General features: G+C 44.3%; 1 protein-coding gene across 1 annotated transcript; it reads right to left on the bottom strand.

Annotated features, from left to right (window-relative positions):
* Positions 1 to 2,772: 2,772 nt before the first annotated feature.
* Positions 2,773 to 6,185, bottom strand: Lyzl6 (lysozyme like 6). Its single transcript, XM_076871586.1, has 4 exons — positions 6,047 to 6,185; positions 5,050 to 5,208; positions 3,961 to 4,039; positions 2,773 to 2,842 (listed from the first exon to the last, which is right to left on the bottom strand). Exons 1-4 carry the CDS (start codon positions 6,183 to 6,185, stop codon positions 2,773 to 2,775), a joined length of 447 nt encoding a protein of 148 aa, XP_076727701.1.
* Between the last annotated feature and the right edge of the window lie 9,001 nt (positions 6,186 to 15,186).

Genomic DNA, 15,186 nt, shown 5'->3' with positions numbered 1-15,186 from the left:
TTTTTTTTTTGTACCAGGGATCGAACCCAGATCGGCTTAACAACTGAGCCACATCCTCAGCCCTTTTTGAGACAGGGTCTGGCTAACGTGATGAGGGGCTCTGTCTAGGGATTTTTTGTACTATTTTGATGAGGAACTAAACTTTCATTGGAAAGTCTTTATTGTTCTCTTATTCTGATTCGGTTGAAGGTTCACGATTTTAATTTCTTATTCCCATAGTGGGATCGTTTAATGTGTTTGTTAACCTGAGTTTGTCCTGTACTTGTTCTTTAAAACAAAAGAACTTGGGTTCAAAACAACTCTTCAGGGTTGACTAATGTTACCTTAGTCAAGGAAACCTGGGGAAACAAAAATGTAGGGCGCTCAAGGATGAGTAATGCCTTCTAGTCAGGTGGCCAAAATCAAAAAACAAGTTGTATCCTAGGGTTTTAATCTGGGTTGTGGTCTTACCTCACTAGATAGTTAGCACTACCAACTGAGCTTGTGAGAAATGACCTCTAGAAATGTGATCCTTTAGGAATATTTTGGGGAGTTTTAAATACGCAAGTCAAAGTAAAGCTGACTAACCTGTTAATAGTCTAGTGTGAAATTCTTAAATTCCCAGGTTGCCCTGGTGATTCTGGAGGCATATGTACACTTGTAGATATTAAAATGATGTGAGAAACTGGGTAACAGAGTAAGAAGGAAAAATAAATTTGGAATCAGAGTGGGTCTAAATAGGGCACCAACACTGGAACATATTGTGCCTGACAAGTGGTGTTCTAGGTGTCAAAATTGGCTACATGTTGTAGTAATAGAAATTTGGTCCTAAGGCAATTTTTTTCATTTTTGGGTACCAGGGATTTAATTCAGGGGCACTCAACCACTGAGCTACATCCCCAGTCCTATTTTGTATTTTATTTAGAGACAGGGTCTTACTGAGTTGCTTAGAGCCTTGCTTTTGCTGAGGCTGGCTTTGAACTTACAATTCTCCTGCCTCAGCCTCCTGAGCCACTGGGATTACAAGCGTGTGCCACCATGCTTGGCTCCTAAAGCACTTTTTAATCCTACAGTGTCAGAGCTGGATAGTAAAAGAAAAGTGGCACGGGATTAATCTCACACACACCTGGGATAAGAAGGGAGTTTATTGTCAGGAGCCTAGAGAGAGGGACAGCAGCAGCAAGCAAGGGAGAGCAGCAAGCACCCTTTGAATCTCACCTTTTATAGGCTAGAATCATGGCTGCACATTAGGGGAGGGTTTAATTTTGACTGACATACTAAGCATCCCCTTATCTTATGGAAGGCAAATTTATTTCTTGGGAACAGAGACAGGCAGTTTTCCTATCAGAGGGGTGACAGGAAAACCAGCATGTCCCTTTATCTTCTCAAGGAGAGAACAGGGAAACCAGTATGTCCCCATCTCAAGGGCCAGTAAGTTGTCTCCTCTCAATGAGAGAACAGGGAGAGACCAGCATGTCTCCAGGCTGGTAGGTTTTATCTTGGGCAAAGTTTCTATTTCTTGGGAATAAGAACAGTATTCATAAAGTGGAGATAGGGAAAGGGAAGATATCTTGGCTGCAGTTATGCTACCAGATAAGACTCTATAGAACAGGTCTCCTGTGGTTTCTAAATAACACTTCTCAGATCTGTGCTGGTCTATGATGTTTTCACCTATCATCAGTAAAATCAGAAAAGGAAAACATGTCATTCTGAAATTTTGTAATAAAGTATATTTCATTTTCCTACATGTATGACCTCCCTACAATTTTGATGTTAAAAATATTTAAGAGATGCTGAAATAGAGAAGACAGTTATTTTAATACTTAAGCATTAACATTAAAAATTGAAAACTTTATTTTAGTTTTTTTTTTTAACATTTTTCTGGTCTGGAAACCATTGAATAATCAACTCTTTTGTCTTATATCTGATGCAGTTAGGGATCAGAGGTAGAGGCTTTAGGACCCTATAACACTCCAGTTTGGTCCGACACTACTGATGGTGCCTATGTGCAGGACATTCTTCTGTGTCTTTGCCTTGTCCCTAAATAGGCTCTACTCCATGTCAACCCCCTCTCCAAGAAAATTGGATCCTATCCAGAAAAACTTTTTTCTTTAATCATCTAGATTCTAACTCATTCTGCCAAAGCAACCAAAAATCATTAGTAGCTGGCACTATTTCTGTGGTCCACCACTACTTTTTCCACCTCAAATACCACAGCCTTAGCCCACCCATTACCTACCTCTAAGCTTCCTCTTTTACTTCAAAAATAGTTGTCTTGGGGGAATTACACAAATCTTGGTACTCTTTTAAACCAATAATTGTAGATTGTATTACCCACTCCATTGTCCATTGTAAGTTTGTGGATATTTCTTCTTCTCTGCCTCAATTATGAACACCCGAAGGACAATAGTTATGTCTTCCTTCTTCCAGAATCTGGTACACTCCTACTGTAGTAAGAACCCAAATGTGTGTGTGTGTGTGTGTGTGTGTGTGTGTGTGTGTGTGTGTGAATATAAATAAACTAACATATTTCTTGCCCAGGGAAAACCTTAGTACATTTTAAAAACCCTAGAAGTCGTCCTTTTGGTTTGCAAATCAAAGTCAGGAGCAAGGATACTGGGCCTGGGTGGATGCACGGAGGAAGTCTAAGAAAATCATTTATCCCTGGGTTTCTTCATTTTATTTGTGAGTGGAAAGGGAAGAAAATAAAGTGGAGAAAAGAGGAAGAAGTGAAGAATCCCAGAATAAGGTCAGGAATTCTGGAATGACTCCACAGAGTGCCTGCACCCTGTCTCATCTCAGGTGGCATCCTGTCATCCAGTGGGAGAGAGGCCGGCCTGCACAGTGCAACCTCCATTCTAACCTGTGGAGAAAAAAAATACATAGGTCCTGCTTCCCACTTAGAAGCAGCTTCTCCATTCACCTGTCCCAGTTCCTGGTGAGTCTCCCTGCAGAGCAACAGCAAGAATTCCCTTCATTACTTGCTCTCTAGCTTGTTTTCCAGGCTTCTTTAATTCTTCCTTTGAATTTCCCTCCTCTCTTGTCCTTTCCCTCTTTCCTCATTCAGAATGCTTCTATATTTTCAAATCCTCATCTCCCTCCAAAAATGGACAGTACTGTTTTACAAGACTAAGAATTACTTGAAAAGGAAGGAAAAAAGAAAAGAAAATCCCTCGTGCAACAACTGACTCTTTCAGAAAGGATCAGCCCGGATACTCATCATTGTCTCATTTTTTAAGGTGTTTGAGTCTGTAAGGAACTCGGAAACCTTTCAGGGGCAACCATTTACATGCCCAGTTTGAAGCACACAAAAGGTTAGTGAACGTCTACCATTGAGGAGCTGGAAGCTTTGAGGATGTCTACCCAACTGAGCATCTCCTACCTGTTGGCAGCTATGTTTGTATTGTTTAAATCTTCCTATGCCTATAGCTGATTGGACCAAGGAAGAACATCCATGGTCCAAACTGAACCAATCAGATTCTCTGTCGTAGAACTTGGACTAGGACTGAGCCTAGCCACTCCTTCTAATTGCTTATGACTTCAGCTCATAAACTTGGAACTTTGATAGGCTTGTGGATGGGGGCAGAGGAAGCAGGTCTACATAGAGATTAGTGAAGTGAACACACCAACAGACACAGAAACCTGCCATGGAAAGCTTCTGGCAGTTTCCAGTCCTAATTGCATTCTCTTTCTGAGGTCTAGCTTGCACCCTTTTCAGTGGGCTCAGTGAGACACCTTCTCCTATCAGAATAAATTTCCCTCAGCTAGCTCAAGTTGTTTTCTGTTACTGCAATCAAAATAGTTTTGTTTAGTATAATATCAGAGAATGGACCAAACCCAAGTCTTCTCAGATTTCCAAGCCAGATCACTATCCCACATTTTTCTAGACTTCTACAAGAAAGTACCCCCAGGAGCCTCTCCCATGGCCTCTTTCTCTGCCACTCCTCCTTCTTGGGGTCCTGCCCATTATTCTCTCCTCACCAGTTCCTCATCCCCCTTTGTCCAGATATAATCTTTTTTGCACAGTTGATGCTCGAGATAAGGTCCGGTTCCAGCAGATCTGTCAGGGGGAAAGAGAACATTTGTTAAGAGTACAGAAGACAATCACAAAGATGGAGGCAGATTCTGGCCTTCCTTGTACAGGATCTGCCACCTGGGCTTGAACTCATCCAGATTAGAACTCCCTCCCAGGGTTCTTTTAGACGCTCTTATAATGACTACTAGAGATTGGGCGTAGCTGGTGCTGTGGGCAGGAGAAGCAGGAGGGCCACTATTTGGGCCTGTCCACTACCATTCTTCCTAGTCAGGGTAGATGGTGGTTCCCCCAAAGTTTTCAGGGTTTCCAGGGAAAAGAAATACCAAAAGAGGCAGCCCAGAATCAAGGTAAAATCCTGCCTAATGAGGGAAACTCTTATTTCTTAGAACCTAATATTTCTTTAGGTGAAGATTCCAGAAATATTAGAGTAACAAGGAGGAGGTAAGGGGCAGAGTCCTGGGCCTTGTCACGTCTCCTGGACCACCTCTGAGGTGAGGAGTTTACACTTGGCCTTCGGTCAGACTGGTATCCCTGCATACTACTGAAGGGTTAGACTTGAGCCTTCAAGCCACAAGTTGCATTCAATGTCATTCTTCTTTCAGAGATGATGTCTCACTATGTCACCCCAGGCTGGCCTCAAACTCCTGAGCTCAAGCCATCCTCCTGCCTCAGCTTCACAAGTCGATGGGATAATAAGCATCCCATCACCTCAGGTTCAGTTGTCCCTTTGGTCCTCAGCTTCCTCATTTGTAAAGTGGGAATCAAACAGTTTTGAATGGAAAACTGGCATGGAAATTTGGATAGAATGAAGTAAGCATGTAAAGTACAACCAACTTTGGCTGCTTCAGGATCTGTAGAATCCTTTGACTGGATGGGTAACAAGGTCAGTAAACCAAACCTCTGCTCAGTAAAGGGATTCCCTGAATCTTAGAACTCTCTAAGGACGTGCCCAGGCTGTGGGTGGGAAGAGAAGTCCTGTGAGTACAGCCTGGTCTCCTCTCTCATCCCTCCCCACCCTGGGACCCAGGCCAAACCTTCACAGTCCACATGGCAATAGTTTTCTGAGTGACTCTGATAATTGTTGCACCAGTAGTGGCTGTTGATCTGGAAGATGCCATAGTCAGTGCTGCCATCTGCATTTTCATTTATCTTTGAGACGTTGAACTTGCTTTCCACAAAAGCCAGGCAAATCCCTTAGGATGGGGAGAAGAGAATCAGGATTTAGGGAGGACCTAGCTGAGTGGGAGAGAGATGGCATAGAAAGGAAGACAAGGATTCGGAGGAAAGGAACAAGATCTGAGAGGCTAGATGGAACTGGAGGGCTGGAAATGATCATGGACATCTCATCTTATTCTTTGGTCCCTCCAGCCACCCATCAAAATAACTAGCCATTCATTTCCCTACCATCCACCCATGCTTTCTGATTTCTTGAGTATCTACTGTGTGTCAGGAAATATGCAAAGCCTAACAAGGGAAATTAACTGGGTCAACTATAGATGTTGCTTTCAAGGAAATTTTAGTATAAGAATGATAATATGTACCTAAAAAAACACAAAGCAATGTAAAAAAGATAAAGTGTTGCAAGACAGTTGCACAAATTCCAGACCAAAAGGGAGATGTCCCTGCCACACAGGGACATGAAACCTTTGCACCAGCCATTTCCTGTGTCTGGAATTTTCTTCCTCTGGCATTTGGTTGATCAGATTTTCCATTTCATTAAGCACTGCTCAATGTCACTTCCTCAGAGAGTCTTTCCTTAAGTTCTCCATCCAGAACAGTCACTGTCACCTGTCACACACCCTACTGCTTTATTCTTCTTCATGCATTTATCACTACCAGATGTAATACTGTGTGTGTGTGTGTGTAGGGAAGCGGATTTGTTTGTATCCCTAGACTCTGAAACAGTTCTTGATATATAATAAGTGTTCAATTAATAATTTTTGCATGAATGTGAAATGCTGGGAAAAGCTTCCTGGCTTTGAAAAGAAGAACGGGAGAGAAAGAAAGATGGCTAAAAAGCATGGCACTTACAGTCATTCAAGGAGTAACCCTCATATCCATCCAATTCATTCTTGTACAGCACCCTGGCCAACTCACAGCGATGCATGTGAGTGGCCTGATTTATGACAAGGAGGCAGCAGGCCACAGTGATGCGCAGCACCCTGGTCATCCTCAGAGGGGAAAGTGTGCCCAGTAGGGCCTACAGGTCTTTTCTCACAGACTTCTTGCCGGTTTTCACTTTAGAACCTGGAGAATCTGGAGAGAATAAATTTCCTTGCTCACTCTCTAACTATTCCCAGTCTCTTTCTTTTCATCTATTGTTTTATAAATATATTTTAATTTAAAGATTTACAAAAAGAGACTCTAATAATCCTCCATGTACCCATTTCTCAGCTTTGACAGTTAAAAACCAAGGCCAATCTGATTTCCTTTGTAGGTCGTCCTGTACTGGACACTCAGGTACCAACCACATTTGGGTCCTGCGGCCAGGAGGGAGATTGATGAAAACTATGCTTCACTGGCATTTGTGCATGTCTATTTGAGCATGTCCTTTCAGAATAAGAGTTAGGTAGAACACTGGGGCTGGGGTGGTGGCTCAGTGGTAGAGCGCTTGCCTAGCATGTGTGAGGCACTGGGTTCAATTCTCAGCAGCACATTAAAAAATAAATAAAGATATTAGGTTCATAAAAAGAAAAGAGTTAGGACACTGGATGGTGAGTTCCTCCCCCACCCCTCACCCTTAGACACATACTCTGCCTTATGTGGGGTGGGCTGGTTGAAGGTTCAACTCTTTTGTTTCCACTCCAAAACAAGTCAGAGTGATATGGTTGTTCAAATAACCAGGCTCACACTGGTGAAAGGGCTTTGGATTCACACCACCTGCTTTCAAAGGCTGGGTTGCTGTGTGACTTTGGTAATACACTTAATTGAGCCCAGGATTCCTAGGAGTATGGCAATTCCTAAGCTAGAGCAGGAAAGGGTATGAGATAATTCTGGAATGTCTTGAACTGAACAAGTAAGGAAGTGCTCAAAATATGGATTCAGGCATGTCAGATAGACTTAAGGGCTAGCTCAAAGGGCCATCGGCTGGCCAAACCTTAAACAGTGTTTTTATATCAGCTTCATTGTGCTATAAGGCACAATGGATAATTTATTGAAAGTGTACAATTCAATAGATAATTTATCTAAAGTATACAATTCAATAGTTTTTAGTATATTTCCAGACATATATTATCACAATCAATTTCAGGACATCTTTATCAACCCAAAATGAAGCCCTGTACCCGTTAACATTTTGTAGCCATGGTAGATTGGTTTGAACAAGAATTATCAGCAGGTGCTGAGTTTGAGAGGCAGGAAGCTTGATGATGAACCGGATTAGCCCGAGCCTGGAGACAATTCTTTTACTTCTCTCACAGCCCTCACCCCAGAGTTGCCAGATTTAGCCAATAAAATTTCACAATGTCCAGTTACATTAGAATTTCAGGCAAATAACAAATCATCGCTAAGTTTAAGAATGTCCCTTGCAACCCTCCCCACCCTGACTCAGAGGCTTCCCTCAGAGACCCCACTCTTTGAGCCTGGGAAGAAGGGGGCTCCAGGTCTGCCCATGAAGTCCCCTCTGGGTTCTCTCAGGGAAGACAGTGGCCCTAGGGGGTGGGCGGGAACCCGAGTTCTAGGCCCACCCCTTCTGAAGCTTACCTCTTTCCAGCCCCTCTCTGACCTCAGGTCCCAGTCTCTGCCCAGGGCTTTCTGTGAAATCTAGAGAACAAGACAGTTTGGAGCAGGAACCTCTTCCTCACCAAGCACACTCGAGCCCCACCTGGCTAATGCCCCTCCTTGTTCTAAAGAAGTCAGGAGCGCTGGCAACTCCAGCCTTCTGGAACTCAGGTTCTGTGACATCATAATTCCCCTGGAAATACGCTGGTTCGAGACACGCAAACTGACCAAACTTCAGGCGGAAATGGCAGATGGGCCTGGGAGGAGAGGTGACAAATGTGTGGGAGCCTGCTGGGCCACACAGGGCTCCATCCTTCTGCCTCCCATCCTTTCTGGGAATAGGATCACACGGGGGGGGGGGGGGGGGGACCCCTTTCCCCACAGGTGTTTTTGGTGGGAGCTGCCAATCATAGGATCCTGCCTCCTTGAGGTGAAAAAAATGGTCTGTGAATCCACATATTTTGAATTGAAACTACGTGCAGCTCAGCTTCTCAAAGGAAGCCTTAGGGTGCAGGAATAGAGGCTGGTAGTTTTAATTCCTGTGGATACGGCCTACATTGGAGGCTAAGCCTCCATGAAGAGACAGTAGCATCTGGGCCAGACTCGGAGTTCAACCTTTCTAGAATTCAAACACACCCTTCCTTTTCTGCAGCTCTGAGATTCAATAAATATCTCTAATATTCAATAAATATCTCTCTTTTTTTTCATAAACAAGTTTGAATTGGGTTTCTGTCACATGCCACCAAAGGAGACCTGCCTATTACAGCCGGTTATCAGGTTAACCATCTATGAGATGGTGAACTAACAATATATCACCTCTCCATGAAGGTCACAACATCTCTCAGTGTCATTAGTTACCAAGGAAGTCTAAGAATTTTCCTCCAACTGTAGCAAAAAGAAAAGAAAAGAAAAGAAAAGCTGAGAGTTTTGTCACTAATGACCACTCAGCCTCAGAGACAGAATGTTAGGATTTATGTAGAGTAACATGGGCTTCTCAGTGGCCATCTTCCTAGTGCCCCCCATAGGGGGAAGGGCAAAGGCAGCCAGGGCAAGATGGTGAGTGAGGAAGTCAGGGTCAGGGCCAAAACAAAAGAGCATGGAGAGGGTCTTCTAATGAGGTCAACTTCCCGAATGCCTGTGATCCCAGCAACTCGGGAGGCTCAGGTAGGAGGATGGCGAGTTCAAAGCCAAAAAGATCACTTCTGTTGTGCAGCCTGGGGCAAAAGGCAAAAGGACCTCAGCAGATTAGTGAGGCACTTAGCATCTCGGGGAGACACTGTCTTTAAATAAAATATAAAAAAGGGCTGGGGATGTGGCTCAGTGGTTAAGCACCCTGGTTCAATCCCCAGTACCAAAAATAAATAAATAAAACAAAAACTTCCTGGTCGACTAACTGCTTGTGGACACAAGCTGGGGACCCAAGCAGACAGATATTTCTGTACTTGTGTCCCTAAGCGGGGGGATCCAAAAAATAAATAAATAAATAAATAAATGCATGGACAGAGACGGCACCAATCAGTAATAGTGAGGAGAGTATGAACATGGAAGGGATATGGAAAGGAGGAAATTCCAGAGACCATAAAAAGAATAGGCCAAAACTTCCCCACCAGACTCCTAGTTCCAGGACCCCTTCTCTGGAGAAGTCCCTTATGGTCACTTTTGCAATAAACCTGATGCTCGCTTGCTATCTCTGTGTCCTGTTCTTCAGTTCTTTGCTGAGTGGAGACAACGGACTCAGCACCCCTAGACTGTAACACTCACTTCCCTTCTCAGCAGGGCAGCAGCCCCTTCATCCTGGGGTAAGAAGTCAGGGGAAGCAAGGCGGAGGCAGAACTCTAGGGAAGATAGGTATCATTTTATGAGGTACTGTTTATGGTCAGAATTCTGTAGGTGCCTCAGATGACCCAGATAAATTTATCCTTGTAAAAATAGATCCCCTATCAAGAGGGACAAGTCATAGGGCCCAGGCTACCTGCTTTCAGGCCTCTCTGCAGCTTAAAATCTTGGGGGTGATGATGTCAGCACTTGAAGAGGGACCAGAGGGCCCCACCCCACCCCAAGGCCCAGCATCTATGACATACATGAGCCCTGGGTGGAGTCCTATACATTCAGAGAAGTGGAAAATCCAAGCTGGGACACAAAGATCAATTCTGGATGTGCAGCCTGGGGTGAAAGGACAAATACAGGCTCCAGGCCATGTGTCTAAATATTTACAAGTTATACATCAAACTAAGGGACCAATAAATAAAATATATTTGGTATTCATACCCTGATGGATTCTGAAGGGATCTTTAAAAGGATACAAATTGTAATTGTGTATCAAGCCGTGTTTGCAAATGACATAGTTAGCAAAATGTCAGATGACTGGATTTAGGTTTTTTTAATAACTTCATTTTATTTATTTTTATGCAGTGCTGAGGATCAAATCTAGTGCTTCACATGTGCTAGGAAAGTACTCTGCCACTGAGCTATACCCCCCAGCATGGATTTAGTTTTTATTGCACATGTCTGAGTGCTCTTTTATGAGCTGACTGTGTTGGGATAAACAATAAAATGAAGATATACATAATTCACCAATATTAAAACTATTCCATAAGCTGGGCACAGCGGGCATGCCTATAATCCCAGCAACTCGGGAGGCTGAGGCAAGAGGATCATGAGTTCGGGACCAGCCTCAGCAACTTAGTGAGACCCTATCTCAAAAAATGAAAAAAGCTGGTGATGAGCTCAGTGGGAAAGCACCTCTGGGTTCAATCCTCAGTACCAAAAAGGGAAAGGGAAAAAGAAGAATAATGTGTACTTTATTTAATGTTACAAAGTTTTCCTCAGCTTACATTTACAACTGAGGCAAAACTATACTAATTTTTTTAGTACCTCCAGAATCATGAATAGGAGCACAAAAACATGCAGAAATGATAATCTCAGCACTATTAGAAAATGATACTTCATTCAAGTCTCAGGTACTTGTTCTTGTCAAAAAAAGCTAACACAATCTATATGATTCCATTGGAACAAAACTAGAATGTGTAAACTGATCTATAATGACAGAGAGCAGAGCTGTAGGTACTTGGGAATTGGGGAAGTAGGAAGGGAAAGGAGGGGGTCATCAAGGAGCAAAAGGAAACTTGGGAAGAAATGGATATGTTCACTATCTTGATTTTGACAATAATTCCAGGCATGTCTATATGTCCAAAGTTATCAAATTGTACTCTGTAAGTTATGCAGTTTACTGTATATCAACACCTCAGAAAAGGTACTTAAAATATTTAAAAATTAGTATTGTTACACAAAATGAATCTTGTGAAAAGGAAGTTAAGGGTTGGGCAGGGTTGAGAACCCAGCATCAGGTAGATTGACAAGTGGGAACAAGCTCCTCCCCCTGCCCTATCTGCTGTGCAATTCACTGAGAGACTACTAGAGGGCAGAAGTGGTCCTTGTACAGGAAGCGGGGGCTGCAGGGCTTCAAATTTTAAAATTCGTTCCTCTGGGCTCCCTAACTTTGGAGGTGGATGTTAAACACCCCCTTTACTCTTAGTAGAGCTGGAATTTGAACTATCGTCTCTTTGGTCCTGATTCCACCATATTGATCCCTCAGCACCAGGAGACCTCCCTGTGCTCCAGTGGGGTAGCCGTCATAGTCCTGGGTCTGTTACCCACAGGGCCAGCAGGGAGCAGTTGGAGATGGCACCAGGGGGTTGTGGTTCTCCAGGTGCCTTTGGCAAGACTCCTCAGTTGACCTGAAACCCACGATTGTGAAGCAGGGCAATTTCCAGGGTCAGATGCTGCAACCTAAAATTCATTTTTAGAAGAGAAGGAGAAAGGAGAGAAAATTTAGTGGGGGCAGGGGAGATGATGGCAGATCGGCAATGGAAGCCTTCCAATGAAAACACTTGCTAACACTGAACACCAGTGCTGGACACAGGGAGTCATTTTACCTTCACAGTGCTCTTGTCAAATAAGCTGCACGGAGGTTAAGTAACTCACTCAAACAGAGCTAGTAGGAGGCTTCAGGAGAATTTGAATCCAGGTTTAACACTGATTTGTCAGCTTAGCTACTACAATATAGTACACACTTAAATGGAATGGTCCTTCTCAGTTCTTTGGTTCATGTGTTAAACTGGTTGGTGTTGGTCGCAGATGGTGGATGTTCTAGTTTAGCCTTCTGAAAATAAAGTCTGTAATGCTTCAAGAGAAGGTTAAGAACCTGTGATGGTCCAGGAAGAAGGTTCCCCTTTCCACCTGCTCGCCCCTGTTTGTGTTGAGCATTTACAACGTGTGAGGTTCCATGCTAAGGTTGATACTTTAACAGTGATAATAATTGAAGGGCAGGTGGGCCAAGGCCAGCAACAAGGAGTTAAGGGACAGGTGACATGCAGCTATGTAGTGATATTGTTCATTTGTGCTCACAGGAATTTGTGAAAAGCAGCTTAACCTAATAAGACCAGACCAGGCTAGGATGCAGGCCCAGGGAATGCACTGGAAGCCCTTGGGTATCAGAACAAATTTGAGCATCCTGGTGAGCTGTTAACTGGCCCATAGTCCATGGGTGGGTGAGTCCTCCAGCCGATTCTCTCCCTTCCTTCCTCAACTTTGGAACAGTCCCCCTGAGATCATGCAGTTTGATGCTCCAGGCCAAGTGCCCCAGGAAAGTGTCCCCTCCTAGTCTGGATTCTGCCAAAGCCAAGGGCCCTGGGCTGGTGCCCACCAAGCCCTCTCTGGGCCATTTTATTCCCACTAGACACTGATTGGGACACATTTTATTCCCACTAGCCACCAAATTAAGGCTCCTGGGCTCAAGTGGGAAGACAAAGTAAAAAGGAGACCAGAATGAAAAGACATCCTCACAGACCCTTTCTTCCTTCCATAGATGGGAAGACCAAGGCCTGGGCAAGGAAGGGAGTTGGCAAAGGCCCCCACCGTGGGCAACTTTATCACATATTCGGTCAGTGGTTTGTTTGTTTGTTTTTTTTTTTGCCAAAGAGCATTTTTTTTTTTTTACAGATTGATTAAATGAAGATCCAAATAAGAAGCACACATTACAATTGGTTGATGCACCTTAAAACTCTTTTAATCCACAAATTTCTCTTTCATCTTTCTCTTTTTCCTTAAATTGTGTTATTTATTTAGTTATTTTGGGGTACTGGGGATTCAATTCAGGAGCACTCAATCACTGAGCCATATCCCCAGCCCTATTTTGCATTTTATTTAGAGACAGGGTCTCACTAAGCTGCTAAGTACCTTGCCATTGATGAGGATCCTCCTGCCTTAGCCTCTGGAGATGCTGGGATTACAGGTAAGTGCCACCTACAATGTATTATTGAAGTAGCCACATCACGTATCCTGTTGATTATCTGCCATCTGGATTTTGAGGATTGCAAACGTGTGGCTTCACATATTTCTCTCTTTTGCATTTCTTGGCAATTGTTAGTTCATCTAGAGGCCTGATCAGATAAAGATTTTAATTTTGGCAACACTTGTTCAGGATAGGTGTGTTCTCCAGAAGGCACGTGGCTAGTGGCTTCCTTTGGTGACATCACAAAAGGATCATGGGCACATCCTTAAAGGAAACTCCCCCCAATTCCCCGTGAACAGTTCCCATATTTGGTGGCTGTGCCTGACACTCTTGTTCTACAGCTTGTGCTGGAAGTTCTGCACTAGGCCTGCCATTCATCCCGCTCTTATTTCCCATGTGTCCCCAATGACTACAATAGACACTTGATGAATACATGTTGGAATGAGTAATTAATGATGATCTCAATGTTTCTGGACGTCAGGAACAGGCTGCTCCCACACCACGAGCTAGGGAAGACACCACAGGCATGATCCCTGTCCTGGATGTCCAAAGATCAGCCAACCTGTCAGAGCCAGGACAGGAGCCAAGGGTATAGGGATGAGTAGGAAGGGCAGGGACTCCAGGAACCAGAGCCAGGCCTGTGCTCCACCCTGGCAAGGGGCAAGCCCGATAACACAAAGTCCTGCAAGGTGACGGGCGGCGGGGTGAAGGACACCAGAAGGTGGCAGGGTCTACACTGAGCTGGGGCAGGCTCAGACCCTAGTGTCGGAATGGAGGAAGCCAGGTCCCTTAGCCTCACACTGGGCAGGTGACCACTGCAGGAACTCAGGTCCAAGGATCAAGTCAGAAGCCCTGTGTGTCAGTTAGAATTGAGCTGGGTTGAAAGGAATGGAAAATCCCAGTTATCACTGACTGAAACAGGCTAATGCTCATTTCTTTCTTCAGCCCAAGAGAGTCAATCTCGAGCCAACAGGCTACCAAAGGAAACAACAGAGAGAACATTAGCCACCCTATCTTGTTGCTCGGCCATGCACAGACATGATTCTATTCCACGGTATAATGTGGCTGCTGGAACTCAGCCTTGCTGTGACATATTCCAGGTCGAAGAAGGAGTCGCAGAAGGAGAAGAGCACTCTTCTTGCTCTAGGGCAATTTCCAGAATTATACAAACTACTCTATTTACATTTTATTGGCTGGAACTGAGTCACATGGCCACACTTGACTGCAAGTTGGGTGGATGGGAAATGTTTTCATTTCACACAACCATGAACCTACCCCCAAATCAAGAGTCTGACACTGAAGCACAAGAGAACATACCTCCAGGGACTCCAAATATGATTCAAGGCAGAGGTCAACAGGGGAAGCTGCCGCTCTCTCCATCCCTGCTGTCCTAGGTCCTGGGGCTTGGACTTGGGCAGGATGAGGCCATGGGACTCCCAACAAATGCAGCAAGGGAGGAGCTGCTGCCTAGCCAGGGGCACAGCTGTTCACAGAACCCGCTCCTGCAGCCCCAGCGCGCATTCTGTAGCTAACTAAGCACAGCATCAGCTCAGGAAGAAGTGTCAGCAGGGTTGGTCTGCTTCATTGTCAAGGACAGGCACAGACTCAGAGGCCAATAGCTACTTGACGCTGTGGAAAGCATCCCTAGGATGATGAGTCAGGGACAAGATAGTCTTTTCCCAGGAGGCAGTAAAGTGGCTGGTGACAGCTGCCTTTTTCCCTTTGCTATAAAATAATTTAAGATGAGCACAGTGGCACCCACCTGGAGTCTCAGCTACTCGGGAGCCTGAAACGGGAGGATCGCTTGAGGCTGGACCAGCTAGAGCAATACCATGAGACCCCATCTCAAAATTACAAAAATATAAATAATAGGATAGCACTGCAAGGGATATGCCTGTAACCCCAGTGGCTTCGGAGGCTAAAACAGGAGGATCACAAATTGGAGGCCAGCCTCAGCAACTCAGAGAGGCCCTAAGTAACTTAGAGCCTGTCTCAAAACATAAAAAAGGGCTGGAGATGTGGCTCAGTGGTTAAGCACCACTGGATTCAACTCCCAGTACCAAAAAAAAAAAAAAAAAAAAGAATAGAATATACAGATAAGCAAAAAGAAATAAATTCCAAATTTCTCATAGTCTCAGCTGACAAAACTGACCACTGT

This window comes from Callospermophilus lateralis, chromosome 11 (genome assembly GCF_048772815.1).
Source record: "Callospermophilus lateralis isolate mCalLat2 chromosome 11, mCalLat2.hap1, whole genome shotgun sequence".
In the NCBI taxonomy this organism is placed as follows: Eukaryota; Metazoa; Chordata; class Mammalia; order Rodentia; family Sciuridae; genus Callospermophilus; species Callospermophilus lateralis.
This window is presented reverse-complemented; position numbering and strand designations above follow the sequence as displayed.